This window comes from Diceros bicornis, chromosome 19 (genome assembly GCF_020826845.1).
Source record: "Diceros bicornis minor isolate mBicDic1 chromosome 19, mDicBic1.mat.cur, whole genome shotgun sequence".
Lineage (NCBI taxonomy): Eukaryota > Metazoa > Chordata > Mammalia > Perissodactyla > Rhinocerotidae > Diceros > Diceros bicornis.
Genome location: NC_080758.1, coordinates 32,262,817 through 32,290,767, shown reverse-complemented (window position 1 = coordinate 32,290,767; position 27,951 = coordinate 32,262,817). Strand labels below are relative to the sequence as shown.

The window sequence follows — 27,951 nt, the reverse complement described above, 5'->3', positions numbered from 1 at the left end:
ACAAAGACACACACAAACGTTGCTCTATCTCCAAGGGGAAAGTTTTTTCAAGTTATTCTGCACAGCAGAAAGAAAAGGTTCAAAGTCCATCTCTACCAAGAGTTCGTCTAGAAACCTGTCTCTATCCTCAAGCAGCCTTTTAAGCCAGCAGGCCAGGGAGTTTCAGAGGTACGAAGACTGGAAGTGGGAGAGGAAGGCGAGAGAACCCCGCCCTGCTCCCCACGAGGTAATCAATAGACACCTCGATTGCTCACTTTCTACTAGCCTGAAAGTATAACCAGATTCTCCGTGGCTCCCTGAAAAGATGTCCATTCTAGCAGCCCTTTTTGTCTGGTTTTAGTCTTCCAGGTTGTGCTTTTTGTACCAGCTTACTTCCATCAGGTCAACAAACTCCCCACTACCCAAGGAAATTCTGCCCAGGGGAGAAGTCCTGTCTTTCCACAGACCTTCCCAGGATTTACAGTGTAAAGTAACCTGGAACTGCCCTTCCAAAAGCTGCTTAATTGTCAAAGTTACAGGTACAGAATTAACCTGCCCAATTAAGTTTCCAGAACCTTGAAATAAAACATGTTTTTCAAAAGGTTTACACAAAGGCTAAATGCACACCAGAGTTAATGCACAGATGATTGCCAAGGCCATAGTGACAAAACTGTCATCAGATTATAACACACAGCAGCTTGCCTTACATTTAGCAAGTTCAGCAGGACACAAAACCACAGTCAGCTGAACAGAGAACAGCTCCCCTAAAGCGGCTCCAGTGAGTGACGCTGAATTTCAAAACTACACAGCAAGGTTAACAAAGCTACACTGAAGAGCAGTAAAATACAGCAAACCCTCACTGCCACGGACATGGTCACTTTTTTTATACGCATCTTTCCTTACTGGTTACTAGTTTAGATTGAATCTTTAAGGGTTTATCTTGATGACTTAGAAAAATACACTTGTCCTTTCTTGCTTTGATTTGGGTAGCACACAATTATAAAACTGAATAAGTCTCTTAAAAAACAAAAGTCCACAGATCGCATTGTGTAAGGTTCCAGGAACCCTCCCCAGGTAATGATCAGGGGATCTTCAACAGCTCAAGGAGTGCTCCAACGGCTCCAAAATAACCCTGAAAGAAAAAATTAAAAATAAGAGCAATTTTCCTTAGAATTATTTAAATTACCATAAATATGATTAGTAGTGTTAAAGCCAACACTGCCCTTAATTCCTAATACCCATTTCCTGAGCACCTATTTTGCTGAGCCCAAAGCCAGCCTGGAAGCAGAGAAGCTCCGAAGAGCTCCCAGACTGGAGAGAAGGGTTGCAGGGACAATAAGACAACAAGACTTTGTCTGGCCTGTCAGACGAAAACCTGCAGCCGGAGCTACACGTGCTATGAGGCCCACAACAGCTCAGTTACCTCTGCTAAGGGACGGTACCTGGACCGTCTCCTGGGGAATGACAAGGTGAGAACCAGCAGAGGCCTGGAGCATTTCCAGACAACTAAGGAATAAAGGGACGATGGGACATGAAGTGCAACGAAGCAGAAGGGAAGGAGTGGGCAGGTCACAAGGATGAGGTCCTGACTGGGGTGGGGGTGGAAGGGAGAGTAAGAAGGGGGTGGCATGGATTGAAGATTCACCTGCGGAAGGGGATGAAGGCCACAAGAAGGTTTAGGTCCCTTTCCCAAGTCTAGTGATACCACCCCTGAGAAGAGGGACATAGGAACAAGAGATGTGGAGAGCAAGGAGGGGGCTTCCATACAGGATGTGCAAGGCTGAGGTGCCCCAGGCAGCCGAGTAGCCGCACCCAGGAAGTAACTGGATGTCTGGAGCTGGCACAGGGTGGCAGTTAGGGCAGCACCAGCAGAGGCACGAGACAGAGAAGCAGCAGCTGAAGGAGGACAATGCAGACCATCTCCTTAAGTAAGCAGTCAAGGTCAAATACAACCAAGAACCAAGACATGATAACCCAAAACCAAACCAAAAAAAAAAAAAGGTTAAATATAAAAGAAAATGAGACAACACACACAGTGGCAGAGAGAGATCACCAGCAGGAATCTGAGGAGAATCTTACAGTGATACAGAATCCATCAGTCTCTGAAGGATGAGACTGGATGGTTAAGTACTTTAAGAAAGAGAGAAATGACTAAGAAAAGAATGTGGGAAGATCCTAAAAGACTTGCTTGTGGATTCAGAAGAATGCACTAAAAGTCTCTGAAATATATAACTAAGGTCCAGTCTATTTCCCAAGAAAACCTTCTCCAAGAAACATGTGGCCACACAACAGAGAGGCTGAAGCCTGACCTTTTACTTTATTTCTTAGTTTTAAAAAAAGGGCAGCCACAAGGATCTGTGTTATGAGAGGAGGCCAGAAACTGTAAGAGGGACACAGCTGAGGAACACTCAGCAACGCTCAGGAATCTCCAGTCACAGCCAGGACAGACTTAAGGGTGTTATTTTTTAATAGCTATACATTTTATGTGGTTTTCTATGTTTTTTTAACAACAAAAAAGGAAGAGATAAAGTTAACCATTATATTGAATTCCACTGGAGACCCAGAACCTACTATTAGGTACAAGATATAGGTTGTTACAAGCTACAAAGTGCTAGCAGAGAACAGTAAAGGACGAAAGAGAAAGGCTTGAAAAAGAAAGGCTTGAGAAGAATCTACACAAAGCTTTCACAACATTAGCTAAATTGACTTCAGTGTGAGGGCAGGAGAAGGTTTCAAGATTTGGCCTAAAATAATCAAAATTCCACAAATGCAGAAATCAACGCTAGAGTCAGAGGCCTGAAGGCAAACAGAAAACAGAGGCAAATGGACCAGCAATGCTAACCAGAGAGGAGAATGAACTCAGCGGGCAATAAGAATGGCAAAATGGGGGGCTGGGCCTGTGGTATAGTGGTTAAGTTTGTGCACTCTGCTTCGGTGGCCCAGGGTTCATGAGTTTGGATCCCAGGTGCAGACCTACACACCACTCGTAAGCCAAGCCATATACAAAGTAGAGGAAGACTGGCACAGATGTTAGCTCAGGGACATCTTCCTCAAGCAAAAAGAGGAAGAGTGACAACAGATGTTAGCTCAGGGCCAATCTTCCTCACCAAAAAAAAAGAACAGCAAACTGTAAAAACAAAATTTCATAAAGGGTTCATATTATAACTGTTATGATATGAAGATAGAAGTTAAAAAAAAAAGTTAGCCTAAGAAATTGACCTCCATGTTCTGCCTAGGAAAAGGTTCAACAAGAGGTAGGAGAAGGAAGAAAGTTATACTAAAATACAACATTACACAAAGTTTCTTTTTATTCTAATATAAAGCAAAATAAAAGATCAAAGATCACAAAAAACAAGACGTATATAGAAGGTATAAGAAACTTGATAATTTGGTGCTGATTTACTAATAACATTAGAAGTCAAAAAAAAAAGATGACAAACTTTAAGCTTTTGGATATAGGGAATTTGTGCACTTCAGGTTTTAACTATGAACTTAAGCAACTTAAAAGGAAAAACTTACTGCAATTTTAAAGAAAAAAGCAATCTCCACTTATAGTACTTCGAATCCTACTTTGATTTCTGTCAATTCTGTCAATATAAACACTGTTAAAGTAAGTATGCAAATACAACTCTGAAAAACGTTCATGATAACACTATCTAAAATCCAACAACACTTGAAATAGTTCAACTGCCTCACAACCAAGGAAGAAAGAGAGAGGCCCTTCCATAACTCTGGTTCTATTCTTTCCCCAAACTGGAAAAACAGAAAGGCACTTTCCAAAACAGGATATCAGGTTGAGCAATTCAAAGATTCTTTTCCATTTTGTCATTTCTAGCCTGTCTACGTGTTAAGTTCTTGTGATAGTGTGGTTCTAGTCCTGGAATGTTTTTTACGGATCTATTTATTTTTAGAACATACATCTTAAATGAACTATATCAATACATAAAAACTGACATCAAAAAGTGAAAAAAGCAGAACCCAGAGTAAGTGCATTTACAAAGCACAATGGGAAAAATAAAGGATGGTTCAGAAAAGAATATGGCATCAGAAATACAACTGTTCATCAAGACTTTTTTCTTTAAAATTGCTGAAGCTCATAATTAACCAAAAATCTACCTTGCATTAAATCAAGTAAGAAATACCTTTTGAACATTACAATCAATGTTAAATCCTATACCATACAATTACAAAAATAAATAAGAAGTACTGCAGCCCATTTCACCTCTACTTCAAGTTCCAAACAGTGTGAACTGCATGCCCTTTTTATGTATGTAACATATCACAAGAAATCTGCTTACCTCATGTTCCGAAAAAAGTGCTTTCAATTGTCCCTTGGACCAATAATCCAAAGCATATGCCAAAAGCCGCATGGCGATCGTATTAATTCTCAAGAAATTTCCAACAAATATCACCTGGTTAATGTTCTGAGCACATCAAAAAAAGGCAATTAGTTTTCATCTTAATTTCTGTCCTCTCGTAAAAACTACCCCAAACAGAACACCATGTGCACAGTTTTTAGCAGCAAGTTGACTGCTGATCAAAAAAAAAGTATTTACATTTAATCCAGTTGATCCAGGGCTACGTAAATTTGATGCCCAGACAACTCTGGACCCACTTCAAAGCATGCCAGAAAATGTCACAGAAGAAAACAGATTAGGAAAAACATTTGTATTAAATATGACAAACAATAACTACTATTAAATAAGTTTTATACAGATAAGTAAAAAAAATAGTAAGACCAAATTGGAAGTGACAGAAACAGGCAAATTATACAAGAAATATCACCAAAAGAAAATTCAACCTCACCAGTGATCAAAGAAGTAAAATTTTAGACCTAGTAAAGTTAGCAAAACAACTAACTGAAATTCTACCCCCAAAATTAGTCAAGTTGTGGTAAAACTGACCTATTCAGTCATTGTTAAACATGATCTAAATTGGCGCAGCCCTTGTGCAAAGCATCTTGGCAATACTAATCAATACCAGTCAAGATTCATAAGCACAGTCATATTCTTTAGATGAGAAATCTCACTCCTAAGTCCTTATCAAGAATAAAATTCAACCAAGGAACAGCTTCACGCTTAAAAATGCTTTACCACAGAGCTATCATTGGCAAGCAACCAAATGCCCAGCTCTATGTGAATGACTTATGATATGAAAAGAAATCAAATATACAGCCATGAAATTCAGTGTTTAAGTAAAAACATAAAATGGTACATACACCAACTAAAATCTTAAAATATATAAGCACAGGAAAGGGAACATGCAATAAAGAAAACAGTAGTGTTAACATATTCAAATGAAGACTTTTTTTAAATTACTGATGCTGATACAGTATCCTTTTAATTAAAAATGAGACAATCCTTTTGTACCTTTTGAGGTTTCATTTTTAAGCCACATGCCTATATCATCTATTTAGAAGAATAATTTTAAACAAAAATGTGTAAATGGGGACAAGCTATAAAGCTGCACCAACTGGATGCCCAAGGGAGGCCATTCTTGGTTCTTTCATAGCCCTGTACAATGCTGCTTGACCTGAATGCTACAAGGCAGCACTGTAAAGAAGCTGAAAGCACGAAGACACAGCTCTGCTGCGGTGGAGGGGGTGCAGGCGGCACTCCTCGTTCCACTCAGTCTTCTCCCAGCTTCAATGACTTCCTCTGGATTCCTTCCCAGGGACTGGAGAGCCCAATGATGAGCGTGGAGTCTAGAGGATTGCTATCCATCACCACCACCCAACAGTCCCATCATCTGGAACACTGGCTACCTTCCTACCTTCCTCTACCTTCTCCTCTACTTCTAGATAATAGCCGTGTTTATCTTCAGTAAGATTAATCCACATGTGAAGAGTTTTAACTTCGCCAATGAAAAAAACTCTATCACACATGACTACATTTAGGCACTGTTTGGAGAAGATAGACATTGTACATAAGGTGGGGCCCACTTAGTAAGTTCTGTATTTTCCTCAGAGCCACTCAAGAAATTCATGTCCCCTTACTTCATTAAGGGCACACATTCTTGCTATTGAGCCAATGTTGTTGGTGATGGTGATCAAAGTTGCTCTGGCAAGGTCCTCTTTACTGACAGCCTCTCGCTTCTCCTTGCTCATCATGTTCCCAAAGCTGTGATGGAAAAAAAAAGGTTGCTTAACCAAAGGCAATATAGCCCAAGAGAACTTGAATGTTACTTTACTAAGATAAAAGTGACCTTTTAGGGCCGCGCTGTACAAATCTTCAAACTTTGTATTACAAAATAACAGAGCATCTGCTCAAAGAGAAAGAAATGCAGCTTCAAAGAGAACTCGCAAGCTCTGGATAAGTAAATGGTTTCCTCTGTGATTTCCAATGAAATCTAGCTTTGATACCAGATAGTTTGAACATTCAGTTAGGATCTCATCAGATCCGCTGTAAGGCACCATTGATCTTTCTGTAACCAGGGCAAGTTCCTGGAAGACACCTCTATTAGCACATCATCCCCACTGCACAGCTGTTCCACTCAGCTGAATGGTCACTTTCACATCTGGTAAACTGCTGTATAGGAGCAAAGCAAAGTGCAAACAGCTGAGTCCTCAAGTAGACTACTTAAGAGTTCCAGATTTCCCTAGAAGATCGTATTTATTTCAAAGTACCTGACCAGCAGAAATGCTACATTAATAACCATGACCAGAACACAAACCCAATCAATCAGAAAAGGAAGTGATTACCAATGAGCAAATGCTGTAAACACAGAAAATAAAATCTACAGCATTTACAAAAGTGTGTACAGTTAGTAAACAAGCATGTACATATGAGTGCCTTTTCTATTATTAAAAACCATGTGACCTGATATTAGCTCAGGGACAATCTTCCTCACCAAAACAAACAAACAAACAAACAAACCACGTGCCCCAATACACAAAAATCAATTGTTTTTCCAAACAATCTGAAAATGAAATTAAGAAAATAATTCCATTTACAATAGCATCAAAGAGAATAAAATGCTTAGGGATGTATTTAACAAAAGTATAACACTTGTACACTGAAAACTACAAACATTGGTGAAAGAAAGCAAAGATCTAAATCAATGGGAAGATATTCCATCCTCTTGAATCAGAAGACTTAATACTGTTAAGATGCAATACTCCCCAAGATGATCTCCATATTCAACACAATCTCTACCGAAATCTCAGCTGCCTTTTTTTGCAGATATTGACAAGCTTTATCCTAAAATTCACATGGAAAGTCAAGGCACCCAGACTAGCCAAAACAATCTTGAAGAAGAACAAGCTGGAAGTTCACACTTCCCAATTTCAAAACTTAGTACAAAGCTACAGTAATCAAGGCAGTGTGGTTGACATAATGATAAACATTTAAATCAATGGAACAGAATTGAGAGTACAAAAGTAAACCCATACATTTATGATCAATTGATTTTCAACAAAAGGCCAAGAGAATCCAATGGGGAAAGAACAGTCTATTCAACAAATGGTGCTGGGACAACTGTATATCCATATGCAAAAGAATGAATTTGGACCTCTATCTCACACCATATACAAAAATTAACTCAAAATGGATCATAGACCTAAATATAAGAGCTAAAACTATAAAACTCTTAGAAAAAAATACAGAAGTAAATCTTCATGATCTTAGGTTAGACAGTGATTTCTTCTACGTGACACCAAAAGCACAAGTGATGCAAGAGAAGATAGATACGATGGACTTCATCAAAATTTCAAGTTTCTATGCTGCAAAGGACACCATCAAGAAAGTGAAAAGACAACCAAGAGAGTAGGAGAAAATATTTGCAAATTATATATCTGAAAGGACTTGTATCCAGAACATATAAAAATTCCTACAACTCAATAATAAAAAGACAATTCAACTAAAAAATGAGCAAAAGACCTGAACAGCATTTGTCCAAAGAAGATAGATAAAAACCAATAAGTACACAAAAAGACGTTCAACACATCATTAGTCATCAGGGAAATGCAAATCAAAACCACAATAAGATCACTGCACACCTATTAAGGCAGTTAAAATCAAAAAGACAGATAATAACAGGTACTGGCAAGGATGTGAAGAAATTTAAACCCTTATATATCATTGGTGGGATTGTTAAATGGTACAGCCACTTTGAAAAACAGTCTGGTAGTTCCTCAAAAGATTAAAACAGAGTTACCATGTGATCCAGCAATTCTACTCCTAGGTATATACCCAAGAGAATTAAAAACATATGTCCACACAAAGACTTGTACATGAATGTTCGTAGCAGCATTATTCATAATAACCAAAAAGTTGAATTTTTGGTTCACAATTTTTACCAACTGATAAATAAATAAAATGTTGTATATCCATACAGCTGAGGGCTGGCCCCGTGGCTTAGCGGTTAAGTGCACGCACTCCCCTGCTGGCCGCCCGGGTTTGGATCCTGGGCGCGCACAGAGCCACTGCTTCTCCAGCCATGCTGAGGCCGCGTCCCACATACAGCAACTAGAAGAAAGTGCAGCTATGACATACAACTATCTACTGGGGCTTTGGGGGAAAAAATAAATAAAATCATACAGCTGAATATTATTCAGCAATAAAAAAGAACAAAGTACTGGGGCCAGCCCGGTGGCGTAGTGGTTAGGTTCACGTGTTCTGCTTCAGCGGCCCGAGGTTCACAGGTTCAAGTCCCAGGTGCAGACCAACGCACCGCTCATTAGGCCATGCCATGGCGGCATTCCATATACAAAAAATAGAGGAGGATGGGCATGGATGTTAGCTCAGGGCCAATCTTCCTCTCACACACGCACAAAAAAACAAAGTACTGATTCATGCTACAACATGGATGAACCTTGAAAACATTATGTTAAGTGAAAGAAGCCAGTCACAAAAATCACATATTGTATGATACCGTTTACGTGAACTGTCCAGAATAGGCAAATCTACAGAGACAGAAAATAGATTAGTGTTTACCAGGGACTGGGGGTGGGGGAATGGGGAATAACAGCTAACCAATAGAAAGTTTCTTTCTGAGATGATGAAAACATTTTGAAAGTAGATCATGGTGATGGCTGCACGATTCTGTAAATATACTAGAAGCTATTATATTGTACACTTTAAACAGGTGACTTTAAAGCTGTTTAAAAGGAAAAAGATATACCCAATATTTTATATTTTATTCCTGTGTTTCTGAGAACACAAATGCCCCCTTACCTCGAAGCCACAGCCCAGCCTGGCAGTCCAAACCTCTCATAGTCCCCTCCATAAATGTCTCGCACTAGTTTATCCACTTTGGTGCTATCTCCACGAGACGCCATTTCAAGAGCTTCTTCAAAAGTGGTACAGCCAGTAAGAAGACAGCAGAGACCAAAAAAAGTTCCTCCTCCAAGACTGATTAAAAAAAAAACAACATAGTATTAAACACTTTTTAAAAATAAGAATAGGAAGGTAATATTTATGAACTCAAAACCACGTTCATGTATCAATCCACTCTAGCCCAAACCCAACCATGCAGATGCCACTAGTAGGACAAGTATGTGAAAAGATAAAAACAGGGTGCCTAACAGACACCTTAGAGATACGTATTCACGTGAGCCAACAAGCAAAGTGGCAAAACACAGGGCCCACCTCCCCACCCATGTCCCAGTGCAGTTTGGTCATCTGCTGAGTACAAGGAGCCTCAGGGACAGATCAGCCCACCACATTCAGGGCCATGCTGGCATCTCCTCCCTTTCTCTCTCCAAGTGCATGCCCAGAGTCAGCCTCGTCCAAGCACCTTGTCACCCTGGCTCATCAGCCCCCAACCCCACCAGTACTCCTCCATTAATGTGTTCTCTCCCCTAAAATTACTTCTCTCATTCTTTAACTCATACCTGTTAGAAAACTTGTTTATCCCAATCCCCAGGTCCATGTTTTTCCTAGTGATCTCTGATCCTTAAACTGAAACATATTCATTCTCATCTGCCACCTACTCCTTCCTTCAGACTACCCTCCCCCCATCACTTTTCTGTTGCTCAGTATCTTGACTTCTAGACCATCCCCTTGCCGTGTGTGTGTGTGTCTGTGTGTGTGTGTGTCTGTGTGTGTGTGTAGTACAAAATCTAGGCCGATTTCAAAGGTGGGATCTCGCCTTGCCTTCTCCTTATAGATGCTACCTAGCAGCTTTGGTTACCTTATGGTATATGCACACCATACACTATCTGAGGGCAGGGACTATGGACTCAATGAATCTGATGAATGAAACTACGGTAATGAAATCTTGAGCAATAGAGATTAAAGAAAAGTAGGCCATGAAATCAGAATTTTCAAAGAGAAAAAACATCTGTCTGCATAATCCCAGAAAAAATTTATATCTTCCACATAATTTTAGCAGGTTTTTGAAGGTGTACTTAGATACAATACCTGAAAACTCAGTTTTAACCCATTACGGTATCAAGAATAAACTATGACGTTTATATAAAAGACCTACCTGGTACCCGTGACCCGCTTGTAATTATCTTTGGAATATACTGCTAAGATGCTAACCCCAGAGCCAATGTTCACCAGAAGCAGAGGGTATGGATTTTTCAAATCAAATGGTAACTTCTGACATTTTTCGGAATCAGCAGGGTTTTCAAAGTAATAGCATTGTGACCGTCCATTGAATCCAACTGAGTCAATGTACAGAATTCCTTTTACTAAGCAATCTAGTTCATCAAGTTTGCAAAGCTGAAGATCACCTATCTGTAATGAAATAAAAATGTATTCAGACTTTTCAACAAGCCAAACAGAAACAAAAACTTCATTTAATAAGGCATCCCCTCTACATTAAACAAACCATAGAAGTGCTCACGATGTGTTTTTGTGCACGCTTTACAGAACAGATCTGGGGACAACAAACACCGGGATGGACTGACAAGACAGACTCCTGCTCCCACAGACCCAAATACACTCCACCTACAAACCACTGCAGCAGCTGGAGAAATGTGCCACAAACCCAAGCAGAAAACACCATGTCTGCTCACAGGGACCACGAGGCAGGAGCACAGCTGAGGTCACAGCCCTGTCAAAAAGCAGACTCCAAGAAATCCAAGCACCTGGTGACACATGGCAGGAGCCACAAGGACTCTGACATCTGCCTTCCAGAAGACCATTTTCAAGGCTATGGAGCAGTATCAAAGTAGGCCACACTTCATTCTTAAATACCTGAAGCCAAAGGGCTGAAAGTGTCTCATTAGAAGGTAAGATTTTCCACTATCTAAACTGGTTACAGCCTCTGAAGAAGGGGGCAATTTTAGCAGTATCAAAATTTAAAACATTATCATCAACTTAATTCCATTTAAATAATTAATAAAGGAATGATTAAATTATTATTCACATTATGGAACACTGTATAGTAATTAAGAACAAAGAGGATCTTCATTCAATTCAGCATTGAAGTAGGAGAACACCAAGACATATTTTAGTCAAAAAAGGAAGCTGAGAAACATTTTATGCAATGTGATCTAATTTGCCTATTTTTAAAACCATGTTTATAAGCACATGTATATGTCATACACAGTCATGCATGTATATGTCATACACAGTCATGCATAGAAAAACTAAAAAGATACATAAACTTTTAACAGCAGTGACTTTGGAGCGATGATATAAACTTACATGTTTTACTCTATAAACTTCTAGGCCATCTGAATGTTTATAAGCATATATACTCAATATATGTGACAAATGTAAAGATGCGTCAACCCCCTAAAGCACCTACTTCTGTTTACATCGAATTTAACCCTGCAAGTTCTCCCCCTTTAATTCAATTCCTGTTTGATTACATTTACACTCTATTTATTCTGATCCACAGCAGAGACAGAAGTTAATAGGTAACTTCATCTTAATCCTTAATTAATCTCTAATTAAGAATATTAAGTTACTCCTCTGATCAAACCCAAGCCCTTGAAGTGTTCATCACTGCCCTTATTTCACCTGCTCATACCCTCCCTGCCAAGATGAATTCAATACCGACTTCCTGACACTTGAATCTCAAGTGCCAGCATTTTCACTTCTAAGCCAAATCATTTCACACTGGTGGCCTATTGGAATCCAAGCAGTTTTCTGCCATTGTATGTCACACCAATATCTCCTTTTATCCTTCCCATAATTCACGTTATCCTCAAGTGTCCTGCTGTGCTATTATTCCTAACGAATCCCAGCCTAGCTGATATAGTTAGATGACTGAACGTACAGGTAATTTCACTAATTCAAGTTACTCAGAATGTAGACTTTGCACCAACAAGCAAACTCAATATAATATGAGGAAATCTGATTCACATTAAAAAAAAGACAGCGTGAACTCAGTATTTTTAAAAATACCTCACTGGGGTTTATTAAATATTAGTCACTCCTAATGCACAAACAGCATTTGATAGGCATTTCAGTTTCATCCAATTTTCAAGGACAGCACTGGTGCATACAAATGAGAAACCCCAACAGCCTAAGAACCAACTCCTAAGGTCCAAAATCCACTTAGCACCCTCTCCTTGGATTACTACACAACAGTGAACCTCTGGTAACAGCCTGAATGGTTTTCAAATATGTTCCAAAGGGCATCTCATCCATACAAGGTCCTGGAAATAGAGAGGTTTTCTCTTTTACTTCTCAGTTATGATCCAGAGTCCACTACGAGGCTCCCACAGAAGAGGGGAACCTTCTCTCCTCCTACCTTCCCCTTTACTCATAGGAAAAGAAACCACTGAAAACCAACGACCAAGAGAAATCCAAGCATAGACTATAAAACCTTGTTTAAAAATTCATGTCAATTCTACATTATGATTATGGTCAGTTATGGAAGAAAAGAGACTGAGGACAAAGAAAGAGGACAATGTCACAAACCTTACAATGACACATGGAGGGGGAGATGCAGACTAACATAGGCAAAGGCAGAATCTTTGGAATAATATGCTCATTGGTGGCATTAAAAACATGGTCACAGAAGATATTTTAAATCTATATTGCACCCTAAGGTGAGAGACCTAGAAAATTCTCTTGTCAACTCTCACACCTATCCCCACATCCACCCTCAAAGGACCTAGCCTCAAGGCCTTGCAGTGTTCCCTGAATGAAAACAAAATCAAGTGCCCACTGGCACTCCTAGTGTCCAGACACGACCCAGAGACTGTTAACAAGTGTGCAGCACAGAACACATCAGAAGGCACTTGGGGAGAGGAGCCTCTGCTGTCAACCATCTCCAACTAAAACTGAGGCCTGAAAAACCTCTGCTTTGGACCAGAGTTCCCTGTTTTTTTTAATTAGTAAACTTGCCAAGAAACAACTGAGGAGGACAAGAGAAATTATGTGGTAGACGAAATGAGAAACAATTTTATGACATAAATGACACTAACTTTTAAAAATTATTTTTCAATCTCATTGTTCAAGATTTAACGATGTTGGGCCGGCCCCATGGCTTAGCAGTTAAGTGTGCGCGCTCAGCTGCTGGCGGCCCGGGGTTCGGATTCTGGGCACGCACCGACACACCGCTTCTCCGGCCATGCTGAGGCCATGTCCCACATACAGCAACTAGAAGGATGTGCAACTATGACATACAACTATCTACTGGAGCTTTGGGGGAAAAAAATAAATAAAAATTAAAAAAATATATATATTTAACCATGTTGTTCCCCATAGGTAGTTCCTTACTCTGCTTATCACAGATTCACCATTTTTTCATACTCAAAGAACAACAAAATGCTATGCTTTTAGTGGTTCTGATTCTCATAAACTCATCTGAAGTGGGCAAAAAGTAAACTACAAATCTCTCAACAGCTAACTCCTAACTATCACTAATTTATATTTAATCTTAATTTGACTCAAGAAAATGCAAATTCCATTAGAGATGGAAATGATTCCACCATTTGCTGTTGGTACTATTTTTAACAATCAGATTACCATATATTGTATATAAGCTAAAAAATGCATACTGTGAGAAAATCCTGCTCAAATTTGTACGCTCCACCTCCAGTGGCACAAAAGACAGTGTGGAGACTCGAGAAGTTTTTATCTCTGCCCATTTGAATAAAAGCAGGCATGTCATGGGTGGGAAAGCGTATAAAGTGCAGATTGCCTTTGCGTCCACACAGAGTCAGGTCCTTCAGCTCCAGGTGCACGTCCCGAATACCCGTGGACCCATAAGCCACATTGGAGGTCAGGTACTTCCGAATGCTTTTAAGACTTTCCACTTCTTCCTCTTCTTCTTCAGCAGTGATGTCTTTGGGTTCAAAATAAACCAGCTTGACAAGAGTTCCACCAATATCCAAGCCAAACCATGGAAAAACTAAATGGGGAAGAAAAAACAGAAACAGTTTTTTTCTGAAAACTAAATTTACACTTACTAGATTAGCAACTTATTTCATACCCTGAAGTTTCCAAGGACTATATAAACAAAAAAGTTTCTGGGAGAAGAAATATAATTGTCTGATTTGGAAGCACATCTTTAAAAAAAAAAAATTACAGGGCTGGCCCGGTGGTGTAGTGGTTAAGTTCGGTGCACTCCGCTTAGGCAGCCCAGGGTTTGCAGGTTCAGATCCCCGGCACAGACCTATACCACTCAACAAGCCATGCTGTGGTGGCGACCCACATACAGACTAGAGAAAGACTGGCACAGATGTTAGCTCAGGGACAATATTCCTCAAGCATAAAGAAGAGGACTGGCAACAGATGTTAGCTTAGGGCCAATCTTCCTCACCAAAAAAAAAAAAAATTACAAAGTTCTAAAAGAAAAATATCAGAATATTGAGCCAACCCAACCCTCTTATATAGCCCAAACTACAGTACCAAATATTAAAAAACAACAAAATGACTACCTATGAACCTCAACTCTGAAAAAAAAATTGACAATGAAAATCTTCATCCTTTCTATTTGGCTTAAAAAAGAAATGCTGAGAATTTTCAGAGCTCTGGCTTAGTACTCAAACTAGGAGTAGAAGAAATTCCCAACCCTATGTAACATCTAAGCTCCAGTGGTCAATTTCTCTCAAAACCTGAAGTCCTAAAAAAAGTTTCAATGGACTTCAATGGAACAGATGTTTCAAAATATCTATCCCCCAAAAATCCTTCCCAAAAAATGGTTTCAGGAGATTGGGTCAAGATGGACTGCACAGATATACATGCTATCCCCTCCCACCTTAAATCCTAAAAATAACTATAGATTTATTGATACATTATTTTCTAAAATAATTCTGAGAAACATGAAGTGATACTATCAGCAAAACCAGGTTGATGAAGGCAGTAACTGTCCAGAACCCTCAAAAGAGGAATGCTATAAAAACTGGGAGCAGCTACGAAGGTGGAGGGAGCCCAGGGGTGCTCTATCCAAGCTGTCGATAGGGGTGACTGCCATAGGGAACCGGGAGCAGGCTCTGTTGCAGTCATGGGTGACCTGTGGGGAAATACATTTGGTGCAACTAGACAGGCCAGCCACTTCCGTCTACTAAGAACCACATCCCACCTCCACCCCCACAGAGGCAAAGTCTTCACTGAGCAAGGCACTTGAGCCCAAGGATCAGGATGGCACCCAGCTAGCTGCCATTACCCAGAAGAAATAGGGAGCCCCTACATCTGGCCATATATGCCATCTCTCCCCTACAATTCATCCTCACAGACAGGTAAACCGACACTGCATCCACTGACAAGAGAACAGCAATCCTACACAAAACACTACAAAACATTCCTTTTATTTGAAACTCTAGAAAACGCAAGCTAATCATTTTGCATCTGATAGAACACAGATCATAGGTTGGGGGAGGGAAGGATTGTACAGGGGCAGGAGAAAACTTTCTGTGGTAACTCAAATCTTGATTGTTGGGGGTGAGGGGGGAGCTTCATGGGTGTATGTATCTGTGAAAATGCATGGAATTGTATACTTTAAAAGGATGTAGTTTATTGTATGTAAATTATATCTCAATAAAGACACTTTTATAACAGAAAAAAAGAGAAAAACTGATTTCCAAAATAAAGTTCAACAGATACATTTAACAACAAAATGGGCACAGAAAAAAAAAATGGAAAACAAAACTGAGAATTCTCCCAAAATGCCTCTTGAGTATGAAGAAAAAGTAGATATACAGAATATAGAACCAGAAAGTCCCATATTCTATCTTATGTGAGTTCTAGAAATCTTCTGGGGGAGATGGGGGACAGAGGACATGAATCACTGGGTTGAAAGACCCACTAAGTGTTAAACAATCAATTAGTGGAGAAAGGGGAGACACACCCATCCTATAGAAATTTCAGGAAATCCTAAAAACTTCAAAGAAAAAAAGTGAATTCCTACAAAGATACATAAATCATATAAAAGTAAAATTAGACTTTTTATCAGCAACACAGATGCTAGAAGACAATGGAGCACTGGCTTCAAAGTTATAAGGAAAAAGATTTTGAAATTCATATTCAGCCAAATCAGCTTTCAAGTGGGAATGCAAAAGAAAGAAATTTTCACACATGAAACAGCTTAACGTTTACTACTCTAAGACCTTCTCCGAAATAAGTAGACACACTCCAATATAATTTAAAAAGGATCCAAGAAGATACAAGCTATAAGAAACAATGATAAGTAAAAGAAGCCATATATGCTGACTTTCAGAAAAATAAGCAATTTGGAACTAAAATACTTACATGATTTCAACATAGGAAGTCAAAGTGGGAAGAGAAAGGAGAGGAAGTGAAAGCAAGCAGCACTTTGTCTTGTTGGGGAAAGGAAGATACAGATTCTGATTAATCCTAAACAAGAATAAAGAAGTGATGGTTTAAATGTGTTAAAAATTTACCCGTAACTCCAGAAGAAGAGAAAATGAACACATGACCTTCAAACAATTAGGGGGAAAAAAATCAGTTCAAAAACAAAGAAGAAAAAAAGTATGGTGAATACAAAACAAAAAATGACAGGAATGAATGCAAACATATCAGTAATCACAAACAGGTCAAATTTCTCTTCCAGATTGAAGAGGAAATTCAACTATATGCTTATACAAAAAGATACATCTAAAACAAGATAATACAGTAGATTGAAGGTAAATAAATGGTAAAACACCCACAAAGGAGTCCCATCATAAGGAAGAGTTGCCTGCTTTAAGAGGAAAATGGCATTCAGTCAAAAGTACTCATATCCAAGTCTCAAGCACCTCACTGGAGACTGATATACCACTTAAATGTAAGCAGCTGACTTACATTTAGGAATCACAGTACACCAAAAGTCAAACCTCGTGCTTCAAAACCAGCATTGCATTTAATAGGGTTATCATGCTCATACTATGAGAGGTGCCCCTCCAAACAGTGATCTATCAAGGAAATAAGATTCACAACTCTCATACCCACACTTACTTGCAATTATATATATTCACCAACCAAATTGGTGGGGAGAATCACTGGCACCATTTATTTAATTGATTTGCCACATTTATATAGTTGAATTTGGTTAAGCAAAATAAATGCCTGGACAACGCTACTCTACTGTATCAAGCAAATGTTAACAGAAAGGAAATACAATACTAGCAGACTAAACAGAATTCAAACAAACAAAAAGCATTAAAAGGGGACAAAAAGAAATTATTGGATGCATTAAAAAGTATAATTTATATGATCCTGCCACATGCTTAAAAAAATACTAAAAACAAGGAAAAACTGACAAATCTACAAATCAGCCTGAAATGACACAGGTCTCAGAAATTTGTACACACACACACACACACAAAATAAAGGTATACGGATGATTTGAATATCACAGCTAATAAGGTGGATCTATTAAAGACAAATAACTTTGTATCGAAAAACCAAATACACTTTCCTTTCAAATACCCATAAACCTTCACAAAAATTAACCACACTCACTTCAAGAACCTCAAATTCCAACAAACAAAAGCAAACCACACTTACTTTCTACAATACCTCAAAATTAGAAATTAATCCAACAGACACAAAGAAATACATCTATCCACCTGGAAATTTTTAAACGCACTTCTATTAACTCTGAGATTAAAGAGGAAATCAAAACAAAATTTATTTTTAAATGAATGACAATAAGAACACTACACATCAAAACCAATAGGAGGGCCGGCCCCGTGGCTTAGTGGTTAAGTGCGCGCGCTCCGCTGCTGGCAGCCCAGGGTTCGGATCCCGGGTGCGCACCGACGCACTGCTTCTCCAGCCATGCTGAGGCTGCGTCCCACATACAGCAACTAGAAGGATGTGCAGCTATGACATACAACTATCTACTGGGGCTTTGGGAGAAAAAAATAAATAAATAAAATTAAAAAAAAAAAAACCTCACTGGAGACTGATACACCGCTTAAATGTAAGCAGCTGACTTATGTAAGTGCTGACAAGGTGGCACTCAAATGGAAACTTCTAGCCTAAAATATTTACCAAATGTATTCAAAAAGAAAGCCTGAATAAAAGGAAATGTCTCATACAATTTGAAATACTAGAAAAAGAATAAAACAGACTCAAAATAAGCAGAAGTAAGTTATTAAAGATGAAAGCAAAATGTAAATGAAATTAGAAAAACATCATCATTCTGAACAAAGCCACAGTAGAGCTGATCAATAAAATCAGGCTTTGAAACACCCACTAAAACAGATGAGTTTCTGGTAAGTGTATCCAAGAAAAAGAGAAAATATGGCTTTTAAGGACCAAAAAAAAAAAAAAAAATCAAAGAAGATGAAAGAATATATAACCATATAACCAGAGACTGTACAAATAAGCCAATATACAACTTTATAAGTTTAAAATGTATACTAAACAGAGGATTAGCTAGAAAAAATAGAGTGCAAAAAGTGGCTCAAAATGAGGTAGAAAACACAGAAATCAAAAGCACTGAAAAGTTTTTGAAAAGGGTCAAAGAGCTACCACCCAAACAACAACAAAAAAGCACTAGGCCCTAATGGTTTCCAGGCAAACCTTTAAGAGCTTCCAGGACACAGAAAAATCTAGCAAGATTCCCAAGTCATTCTAACCTGATATCAAAACTAGAAGTCTCTCACAACACAAATACAAAAACATTAAATTATTATTAAACAATACAATCCAGTTGTGCAGTAAGAGTAACACACCATGGCCAAGAGAGAGTCTTCTCAGGAATGCAAGGATGGTTTTCACATTACAAATTCCAATTAATGAAGCTTGCTTATATTAGTAAACTGAAGGAGAAAAAAAATCATGGTTATCTCAATAGAGTCCAAAAAATAAAAATTAAGACAATCAATTAAACCAACAGAACTATTAAAAAAATTTTTTAAGTATTTGGAGACCAAGAACATACAAATACCAATAGCTTTTCCTATATAATAAGCAAAACCCAACAAGAAAATGACATGAAAAAAATGTCATGTATAACAAAAGCCATAAAATATTTAGAAATAAATCTAATACTAAATATGTATGATTGCTATTAAAATAGTGTACTGAAAGACATGGCAGTGGGAAAATGTATCCTGTTCCAGGAAGGAAAACTAAATATTATTAAAATGTCAGTTCTCCCCAAATTAATCTAACAATGTCAACGCAATTGTGAAGAGAACACTGTGGTTGACTCCCCAGCAACCGTTCCACCTCAGTCCTAGGGTCCATCCTGATGTTTTTACACCAACAGAAGTTCCATTCCCAGTGACCACCTAACCTAACCTGGCACGATTCACAAAAAGTCTGTCCCTGGCATCTAGAAGAAACTAAAAATTTCTCCACTCTTAAGAAAGCAACAGTCCTGGATATGACTAAAGCAAGGAGATTCAATTCCTATTTTCCTACTAGTAGCACCATTCTTTGACCAACAACTTTAGGATGATGCCAACCTTGTGAATAGCAAAGAAGAGACACAGCAGTCTACCAACAAACATATCACATCAAGAGGACTGGAATCTGAAGATCTGGACATATCTAAGACCAATGGATGATTTTGTAATGCTTAATGCAAATTAAGCCTTACTCCCTTTTCCTTAGATTAAAAAACTGAAACATTAGTATATGGCTATTATGTTTTAAATGACCATCTATTAACAGCCAAGCACTATATCAGGCACTTTACTGCATGAGCTTATTTAACGTTTACAATAACCATATAAGGTAAGTACTGTAATCATCCCATTTTACAGATTAAGAAATTGAAGGGCAAAAGAGCCCACGATCACAGCCAAGAAAAGGAAGAGGTGAGACTCAAACCCAGATTTCCTAAATCCTTTAACAAGTATCTTTTAACAAGTATCTATACAAACCTAAGAGCATAGAACACATATTCTTGGGTTAATGAGAAAATAAAATTAAAAAGCAGTTTAGTAAAATTCATACTTGTTAAGTAAATAAAGAGGATCAACAATATATAAGGAAAAATAAAGAGCCTTAAGCAAAGAGAGTAGCTCAGTTCATATCCCTGTTATAGCCTTTAATGGTTTCTGGATTTTTCTCTATACTACTGATCCAAGCATTTATGTATCCAAGAATTGGGAGGCAATGAGAGGCATGGGAGGTACATCAGATGCATGCTCTCTGATAATGGCTAAGGGAATTGTCTCAGGCCATACAATTCTGTTATTTCTCCACTCTTAGGCTAACATTTAGCCTATCCAAATGGGCTTAGATTCCTAGCACTGACTGTGAGACTTCCCTATACACTATAATACAATGAATACTGGAATAAGCCTTCCAATTCTTATTCAAAACACTGTATGTTTCTGGTGGCAAGTCATGGAAAAAGGAACTTTTGCTATACCATCACATTCCTCATATCGCACCAAAAGAACACCTATTTATCACTTCTAATTAGTAAGTCCTTCCATTAATTTTCAGGTATTTTAGTCTGTTTGCAGCCCTTAGCATATTACCTGATATTAAGACCTCCAAGGTACTCAGTCTAGACAATCTATACTTGACTTAGGACATATTTCTACAAAGAAGTTAAACTCTCCCTCACAGATTATTTATGTAAAATCATCTTTAGCTCAATGTCTTTCTCATAATAGGTCTCAACAACTGAAAAACATTCCAATGGGAAATATATGGTTTATAAGAGTGTGCTCAATTTTCCAACATTATGAACTACATCTTTACCAGACCACATGTGGTTAAGATATTACAAACCCAAATCCCTAGGCTGGTCTAGGCAGCAATCCTTGGCCTCACATTAAAAGATATACCTTAATAATAATTATTCTTACTCCCAAAATAGTTTTAACTCAGGGACTAGATACTTATAAAATACTATATATTATAAAAGCAGCAAACTCAATAATAAATTCTACATTCAGGAAATATAAACATATCTAAAACCTAATAGACTACTAAATAACTGCAAGATGGCTTTCACTTTTAGAAAGCAAATTTTAAGCCATTACAGTCATGCACCGCATAATGTTTCAGTCAATAATGGACCGCATATATGGTGGTCCCATAAGATTAGTACCATAGAGCCTAGGTGTGTAATAGGCCATCCCATCTAGGTTTGTCTAAGTACACCCTATGATGTTCACACAATGACGAAAGTGCCTAACAACCCATTTCTCAGGATGTATCCTTGTCATTAAGTGATACAATATTGTATTTAGAAACGGTTTTTACATCCTACTCAGTCTTGCTGACATAAATTGAGAAAGAACAATGCCTGAAGATAAAGATACCCCAAGTTATGAACCTGAAAAATGCTCACTAGGTTATAAATTTAACCCCAAGGAACATCACTGCTCTTTTATTTTTTATTTTTTGTGTGTGTGAGGAGATCAGCCCTGTGCTAACATCTGCCAATCCTCCTCTTTTTTTACTGAGAAAGACTGGCCCTGGGCTAACATCCATGCCCATCTTCCTCTACTTTATATGGGACACCGCCACAGCATGGCTTGACAAGCGCTGTGTTGGTGCGCACCCAGGATCCGAACCTGCCAACCCCAGGCCGCCGCAGTGGAGCACACACTTAACAGGAGCATGCGCACTTAACCACTTGCGCCACCGGGCTGGCCCCGCGCTGCTCTTTTAAATGACCAACCAAAACAGCTATTCTTTTCACTGCCTGATAAGGTCCTCTCCAACAGCCTACAGTCTATTATCTTGTTCCTTATCTCTCCTTTTAACACGTGTTTAAGCAAAATATTTTTAATAGCATACATCGCTTCTTGCTTATGGTCCCCCCAGATAAACAGAGGGCAGGGATACCAACACTGAATAATCATATTATCTAAATTCATGATTCATACATTGTCCTATAAAATAACATACTGTACCATTTTACACAGCTGCATAATTGGACTATTTTTAGGCCCTGCTTAATGCTTTATATTTGTTATACATACAAGAAGAGGGGCCACGTTTACTCTGATTTCATTTAGATTTAAAGTTGATAAAACAATAGGTTAAAAAGCATACTCTCCCATGCTGTCTCTCAAGAATGGGGTATAACAGAAATCTAACTTGTTTCCTGAGCTCCTAGTGGGCAGCCCTTCCCAATTCCGCAAGGGAAGACGTGAAACACTGCATCTGATACAGAGCAGTCTCCCAGGGCCCCAGCACCAGTTCCGTTCCGCTAACACTGATGCTCCCCAAAAAGCCAAGGAAAAGCAATCCATTTTCTAGGTTAGGACTGTCAAGCTACAATTTATTTTCTAGACTAAAGGAGGTTAAGGGTATTCCATGATTGGCATGAGTCCAAAATCAGCTTGTCCTGAAGATCTCCCTCACATGCTACAATACGCCTGGGAGTCACCTTCAAAGATCCAGCTTGTCCTCCACATGCCATGGAGCACTCTGACCCCAGGGTTCCCACATCTCCTGCGCAACTGCTGCACATCTGGGGCCCTTGATTAAAATGTATGTTCTCTTGTTACATGCATGTATTCATTTGTCAAAAATATACATTTTACTGCATGTAATTATGCTTCAAAAAATTTTTAAACGTTAAAAGATGCTGGGGCCAGCCCAGTGGCATAGAGGCTAAGTTCACGTGCTCTGCTTCAGCAGCCCGGGGTTCACAGGTTCAGATCCCGGGCGTGGACGTACACACCGCTCATCAACCCATGCTGTGGCAGCGTCCCACATACAAAATAGAGGAAGATTGGCACAGACATTAGCTCAGGGCCACTCTTCCTCAAGCAAAAAGAGGAGGATTGGCAACAGATATTAGCTCAGGAACAATCTGCCTCACCAAAAAAAAAATTAAAAGATGCATGTTCCTAAGACCACTGTGCAGACCTGAGGGTTTTTTTTTTAAGCTTCTAAGTGATTCCATGTGAGAACCAGTACTCTGGATTACACTGCACGTACCTTCCCCCACTGTAGAATGGGGAAAGTCAAGAACACGGGGTCTAAAGTCAGACACCTAGAATCAAAACACAGCTCCATTACAAACTTACTATACGCCCTTGGACAAAGGGACAATTTCACTGAGTCTGCTTCCTCATCTGGAAACTGGGGGTAAAAAACACCTGCCTCACAGGGTAATTGTGAGACTTAAATGAGATGTTTATAAAATATTTGGCATAGTGGCTAACACAAAGAAGTAAGCACTATGTTACCATCATTAGCATCTTTGTTTCCATCATTTAAACCAATCTTCGGGGGCCGGCCCAGTGGCTTAGCGGTTAAGTGCGCACTCTGCTCCTGGCGGCCCGGGTTTGGATCCCGGGCGCGCACCGACACACTGCTTCTCTGGCCATGCTGAGGCCGCGTCCCACATACAACAACTAGAAGGATGTGCAACTATGACATACAGCTATCTACTGGGGCTTTGGGGAGAAAAAGGGAAAAAAAAAAAAAAGAGGAGGAGGATTGGCAATAGATGTTAGCTCAGAGCTGGTCTTCCTCAGCAAAAAGAGGAGGATTAGCATGGATGTTAGCTCAGGGCTGATCTTCCTCACAAAAAAAAAAAAAAATTTACGTTAAAAAAAAAACCAATCTTTGGTATTTCTCTAGTCCTATGAGGCATACTCCACCTAATCTAAAACTTTTGAAGAACTTCTCAGACACACACATGCCTAGCTTCATCCCTAATGACCGTGATGCATTAAGTCTGACATGGGGACAGGTTTGAGAATCACACTGCTCTAGCGAACATGTGGCAGAAGACGACTATAACCAGGGCCCACAAGAATTCCTAAGATAAACTGAATATTTCCTTCTAGTTTCAAATGACAACTAGTCTCCTACCTTTAGACAAGTAGTGTCATAATGTCAGAATAAGGTTTTCTAACCTCAAAAGAAAAGTGGCACCACCCCATACCCAACTCTCCCCACAGTAAGTATCAAGAGATTTAGTCTTTATTGAATCCTCTCAAAGTTAAAACCAAAGTATATTCTTAGAGGGTTTAGCAGTCAAGATGCTGCCTCTCCATCTAACAGGTGCGCCCTGGATAGTACAGAAAAGCAAATGAAAGGAAGAACAATACCTTGTTTATTTCTTTAGCAGGTCTCAATACCTGAGAAATGGCTTTTCATGATTTATCAGTCAGTCAGAGAAAGCAACGAAGGGGACCATGACAAATATCAGACACCAAAACAAAAAAAAAATAAATCCTACAACATGAATATTTGTCTTAGTTCCTTAAAAGACGTTTCAAAACCACCTTATATGCCACTATCACCTCCCATATAGTCTAAACCAGTGTTTTTCCGAGTGGTCTCGGAGTCATCTGTATCTGAATGATATGAGGAGCTTGTTAAAAATGCAGCTGCTTAGAACCCTCTCCAGATTCCGATTCAAAAAATAGAGAATTGGACCCAGAGAATCTGCATTTTTAACTCTCAAGGTCATTTTTATGCTCAAAATTTGGAAGTACTTCCTCATTAGCTAGAAATTTTCACCTCAAGAGAGCCTTGAACACAAAAGATAATGACTATGCTTGGTCTTAGAGCAAGGAAGAAATAGCTAATAGAACATAAACAACCCAATAAGGCATAGTGCTTAAGAGCAGAGGCTGTGAAGCTAGAACTCCTGAGCTTACATTTCTATTCCATCGCTCACTAGCCATTTGACACTGGGCAACTGCGCCCCAATTTTCCCACCTGTAAAATGGAATACCACCACCTACCTCAGAGTTGTGAGGGCTAATGAGTTATTAAAGCTCTTAAAAGACTAGCTGAAAAAAACAATTTAAAAATTAAAAAAAAAATTTTTAAAGAGTGCCTGTCTGGTGCAAACACCCAAACTACAATACTTATTTAGAATCTTTGTGGCCAATGGCCACAAACAGCTGACTATATGGCTGCAATTCTTATTTGCCGAATCTCTGAAATTTACATCCACCTCTAATGGAGTACAAAACCACAAAGGAACAAATGTTTTGCACTGCTTAAACATCAGATGCTTCTCAAATGAAACACAAATCAGATAACTGGTTCTAAAAATGGTATAGGTGGAGAGCGGATAATCTGTTTTCCAAATCTCTTTCAAGAAGACAGGAAAAAACAAAAGAATTGAAAACTCCCAAACTTTTCATAGCAAAACAGGGCTACATTTAATATTTAATCATCCAAATCACAGAAGGTAAGGCTACAGCAACTAGGTGGTTGGGCTAAGATACAAAACTATCCAATAAAGACCTCACACACTCTCTCTCCCTCTCACGATCTGCATTTAAAACAAGCTGATTTCCTGAAATAGGAATTTGGCAACAAGAAAACAAAGTCTAACCATATGTAAAATGTCACGATATTGTAAAGCTCCCATTAGAGTATCGCGAATCGACACTCGCAACGGCAGCAATGGCTGCTAGACAGAGGACGTGAACTGAAGACATGTACTGAAGACCTGTAAAGGGGAGCAACTATTTGGACTAGAACACAACGCAGAAAAAGAAACCTGATGATAAAATGGGGAAACCGAATCTCTGGAAAGAGCGTATGCAACTCCCTAGGCGAGGTTCCCTCAAAAGAAAACGCCTTAATGCCCAGAATGCTACAGTTCTGAATCGTGAGTATCAGCAAATAGATGGAAAGAAAACAGAGGAGATATCTGGGTGAGAGATGACCCGCATTCTCACGAGAAGAAAAGCAGCCAAGGCTTAGTGCACACAACACGGAATCCAGTTTTAGGCCTGCAGCAACTCAGGGGGCAGTTAACCATCTTCCAGCAAGCCCGAAATCTGCAGAGAGAATGGATTTAACGTCTTGGAGAGCAGCTCTTTGGAAACCCACGGGAAACAGACACTGGGGATTCAAAGGATTTGGGAAGAGGGAAGGAGGGGCGATGGAAATGAGTCAAAAGAAGGCCTCTCAAAGATAAAATCCTGTGGCTCTCGGGCAAAGAATGCCCAAGGAGCTAAGAAGAGGGAGGAAGGGTCCGGGGGAAAGGCCCTCCACTCCGACAACCCGCAAGCGGGGACCACTGCGCGAGGGGGCCGGGCGGGGGGCCCCCGCTTTTGGACCCGAGGCCTCCAGCTGGGTGTCAGCCCACGCACCAACCTGGGACCACCGTGCGAGGGCACTGTCCCTGCGCGGGCGCGCGGGAAAAACGGCGGCCCAGCCGGAAGGGGGCAGGGCGACCCGCTCGGGCGCCCCGCTGGGCACTTACGAGGCCGCTTCTTCTTGAGGCTTTCGACGCGCTGGCGGGAGACTGAGGTAGCGCCGCCGTATGAGCCGGGCCGCTCCCGCCTTACGCCGTCCGCCGAGGCCGAGGCCCCGACGGCGGGCGCCGACGCGCTGCTCGCTCGGCGCCGCAGCGGCTCCTGCCGCCGCCCATCGGGCCCCCCGGGCGCCGGCTCCCCGGCCGGCGAGTCGGAGGTGGCGGCGGCCCTGCCGTGGTACTCCATGGGCGCGCCGAGCCGTCCGGCTCCCATCCGCAGCAGCCACCGCTGCCGCCCGAGCCAGGCCCCCAGCGCCGGACCCCTCGTCGCCTCCTCCGCGGCCGTCCAGCCGGAGCAGAAGCGCACCCTCGGCCGGCCGCCTCTTCCGTTGCGCCAACGCGCAGCAAGCCAATCCAAGCAGGCTGGGGGCGGCCCGAAGGCCTCGTGCCCAATCAGCTCCCTGAATCGAGATGGAGCGACCGCGCCTAGGTCCAATGAGAGGCCCCCGGGGCGGGGCGGAGGGGGGAGGGGATCCTGGCTCGGCCGAGAAAGAGAAGGCGGTGGTGCTGAGGAGAGAGTGATGGCGGTGCCGCCTAATGGACGCGTGGGTGGAGGGGCCCGCGCCACTCCTCCCACCGCACCTGCCTGCCCGGATGGACAGGTCGGCCCCCCGAGTCCCAGAACTCTCCTGGGACGCCGCCGCGCGCCCTCGAGTGCCGTGCCGCTGCTGCGACCGGTCCTCCCCCAACTCGCGCCCTCGTCCAGGCCAGCAGTGCCCTCGCAGCGTCTGGCCGCCAGTCTTTGGCAGACGGATGGGCTTGAACAGCGGGTGACCTTAGCCTTTGACGGCCTGGTTCCTCCGCTGCCGTCAAGGCCGCCAGCCCCTCCGCGCTATTTTTGACCACCGCCCCCTCCCCTGGCACTGCCACTGGCGTGTTTGGGCTAAGCCCCCTCCATTCTGCCTGCGTTGGAGAAATGTTCCCGGTACCAGAAGGAATAAAAGGCCTGAGGTTGGTCTCCATGGCAACTGGAAGAAAGAGGTGGGTTATAAATCCTTCGCCACCCTCCTGTGGAGAAGGAGGGGGTGTGGGAGTCGGGAAGTAGGGTTGTCTTTTGTAGGAGAGTCTGGACCCCCTTTCTGTGTGGTGCACTGGGGGACATAGAGGGATTCTGTGGCTGCCTTGGAGCCTGGGTTGTTGGGGGTTTTTTAAGTCATCTTATTCTCTTTTTTTTTAGGGTGAGAACATGGTCACCTCTAGCCCTGAGATTACTGACCTCTCACACCTACCGAAGGCCCTTCCAAGCATCCCTTCTCCCAGAGGTTACCCAAGCCTGGAATGATCCCGCCCCACTCTCTACCCCCAGGGCATTCCCTTACTCCATGAGGTTTAATGGGACGGTGAGTTTATCTTGCTCGCTAATTATTTCATAAGTGCCTCCCCTGGGAGACTGTAATGTCCGTTGGGTGATAGCCCTTGTTTTCTTCACCTTTTCTGTAACGATTGCTAGTAGCAGCC

At 40.8% G+C, this 27,951-nt stretch overlaps 1 protein-coding gene and 1 pseudogene across 1 annotated transcript; both read right to left on the bottom strand.

Annotated features, from left to right (window-relative positions):
* Nucleotides 1–23: 23 nt before the first annotated feature.
* On the bottom strand, nucleotides 24–26,498 carry LOC131418637 (pantothenate kinase 2, mitochondrial). Its single transcript, XM_058563139.1, has 6 exons — nucleotides 26,443–26,498; nucleotides 10,408–10,661; nucleotides 9,153–9,329; nucleotides 5,975–6,098; nucleotides 4,278–4,403; nucleotides 24–1,111 (listed from the first exon to the last, which is right to left on the bottom strand). Exons 3-6 carry the CDS (start codon nucleotides 9,254–9,256, stop codon nucleotides 1,061–1,063), a joined length of 405 nt encoding a protein of 134 aa, XP_058419122.1. The 5' UTR covers nucleotides 9,257–9,329; nucleotides 10,408–10,661; nucleotides 26,443–26,498; the 3' UTR covers nucleotides 24–1,060.
* Nucleotides 10,616–27,456, bottom strand: LOC131418208 (pantothenate kinase 2, mitochondrial-like; annotated as a pseudogene).
* Nucleotides 27,457–27,951: the final 495 nt, after the last annotated feature.

Bases quoted from the DNA above. Each gene is read 5' to 3' on its own strand.
- LOC131418637 (XM_058563139.1), bottom strand. From the start codon at position 9,256: ATGGCGTCTCGTGGAGATAGCACCAAAGTGGATAAACTAGTGCGAGAC. The intron at 6,099-9,152 runs GTAAGGGGGCAT...TTTCCATCACAG, and splicing joins GGCTGGGCTGTGGCTTCGAG to CTTTGGGAACATGATGAGCA. The intron at 1,112-4,277 runs GTAAGCAGATTT...TTTTTCTTTCAG, and splicing joins CACTTTTTTCGGAACATGAG to GGTTATTTTGGAGCCGTTGG.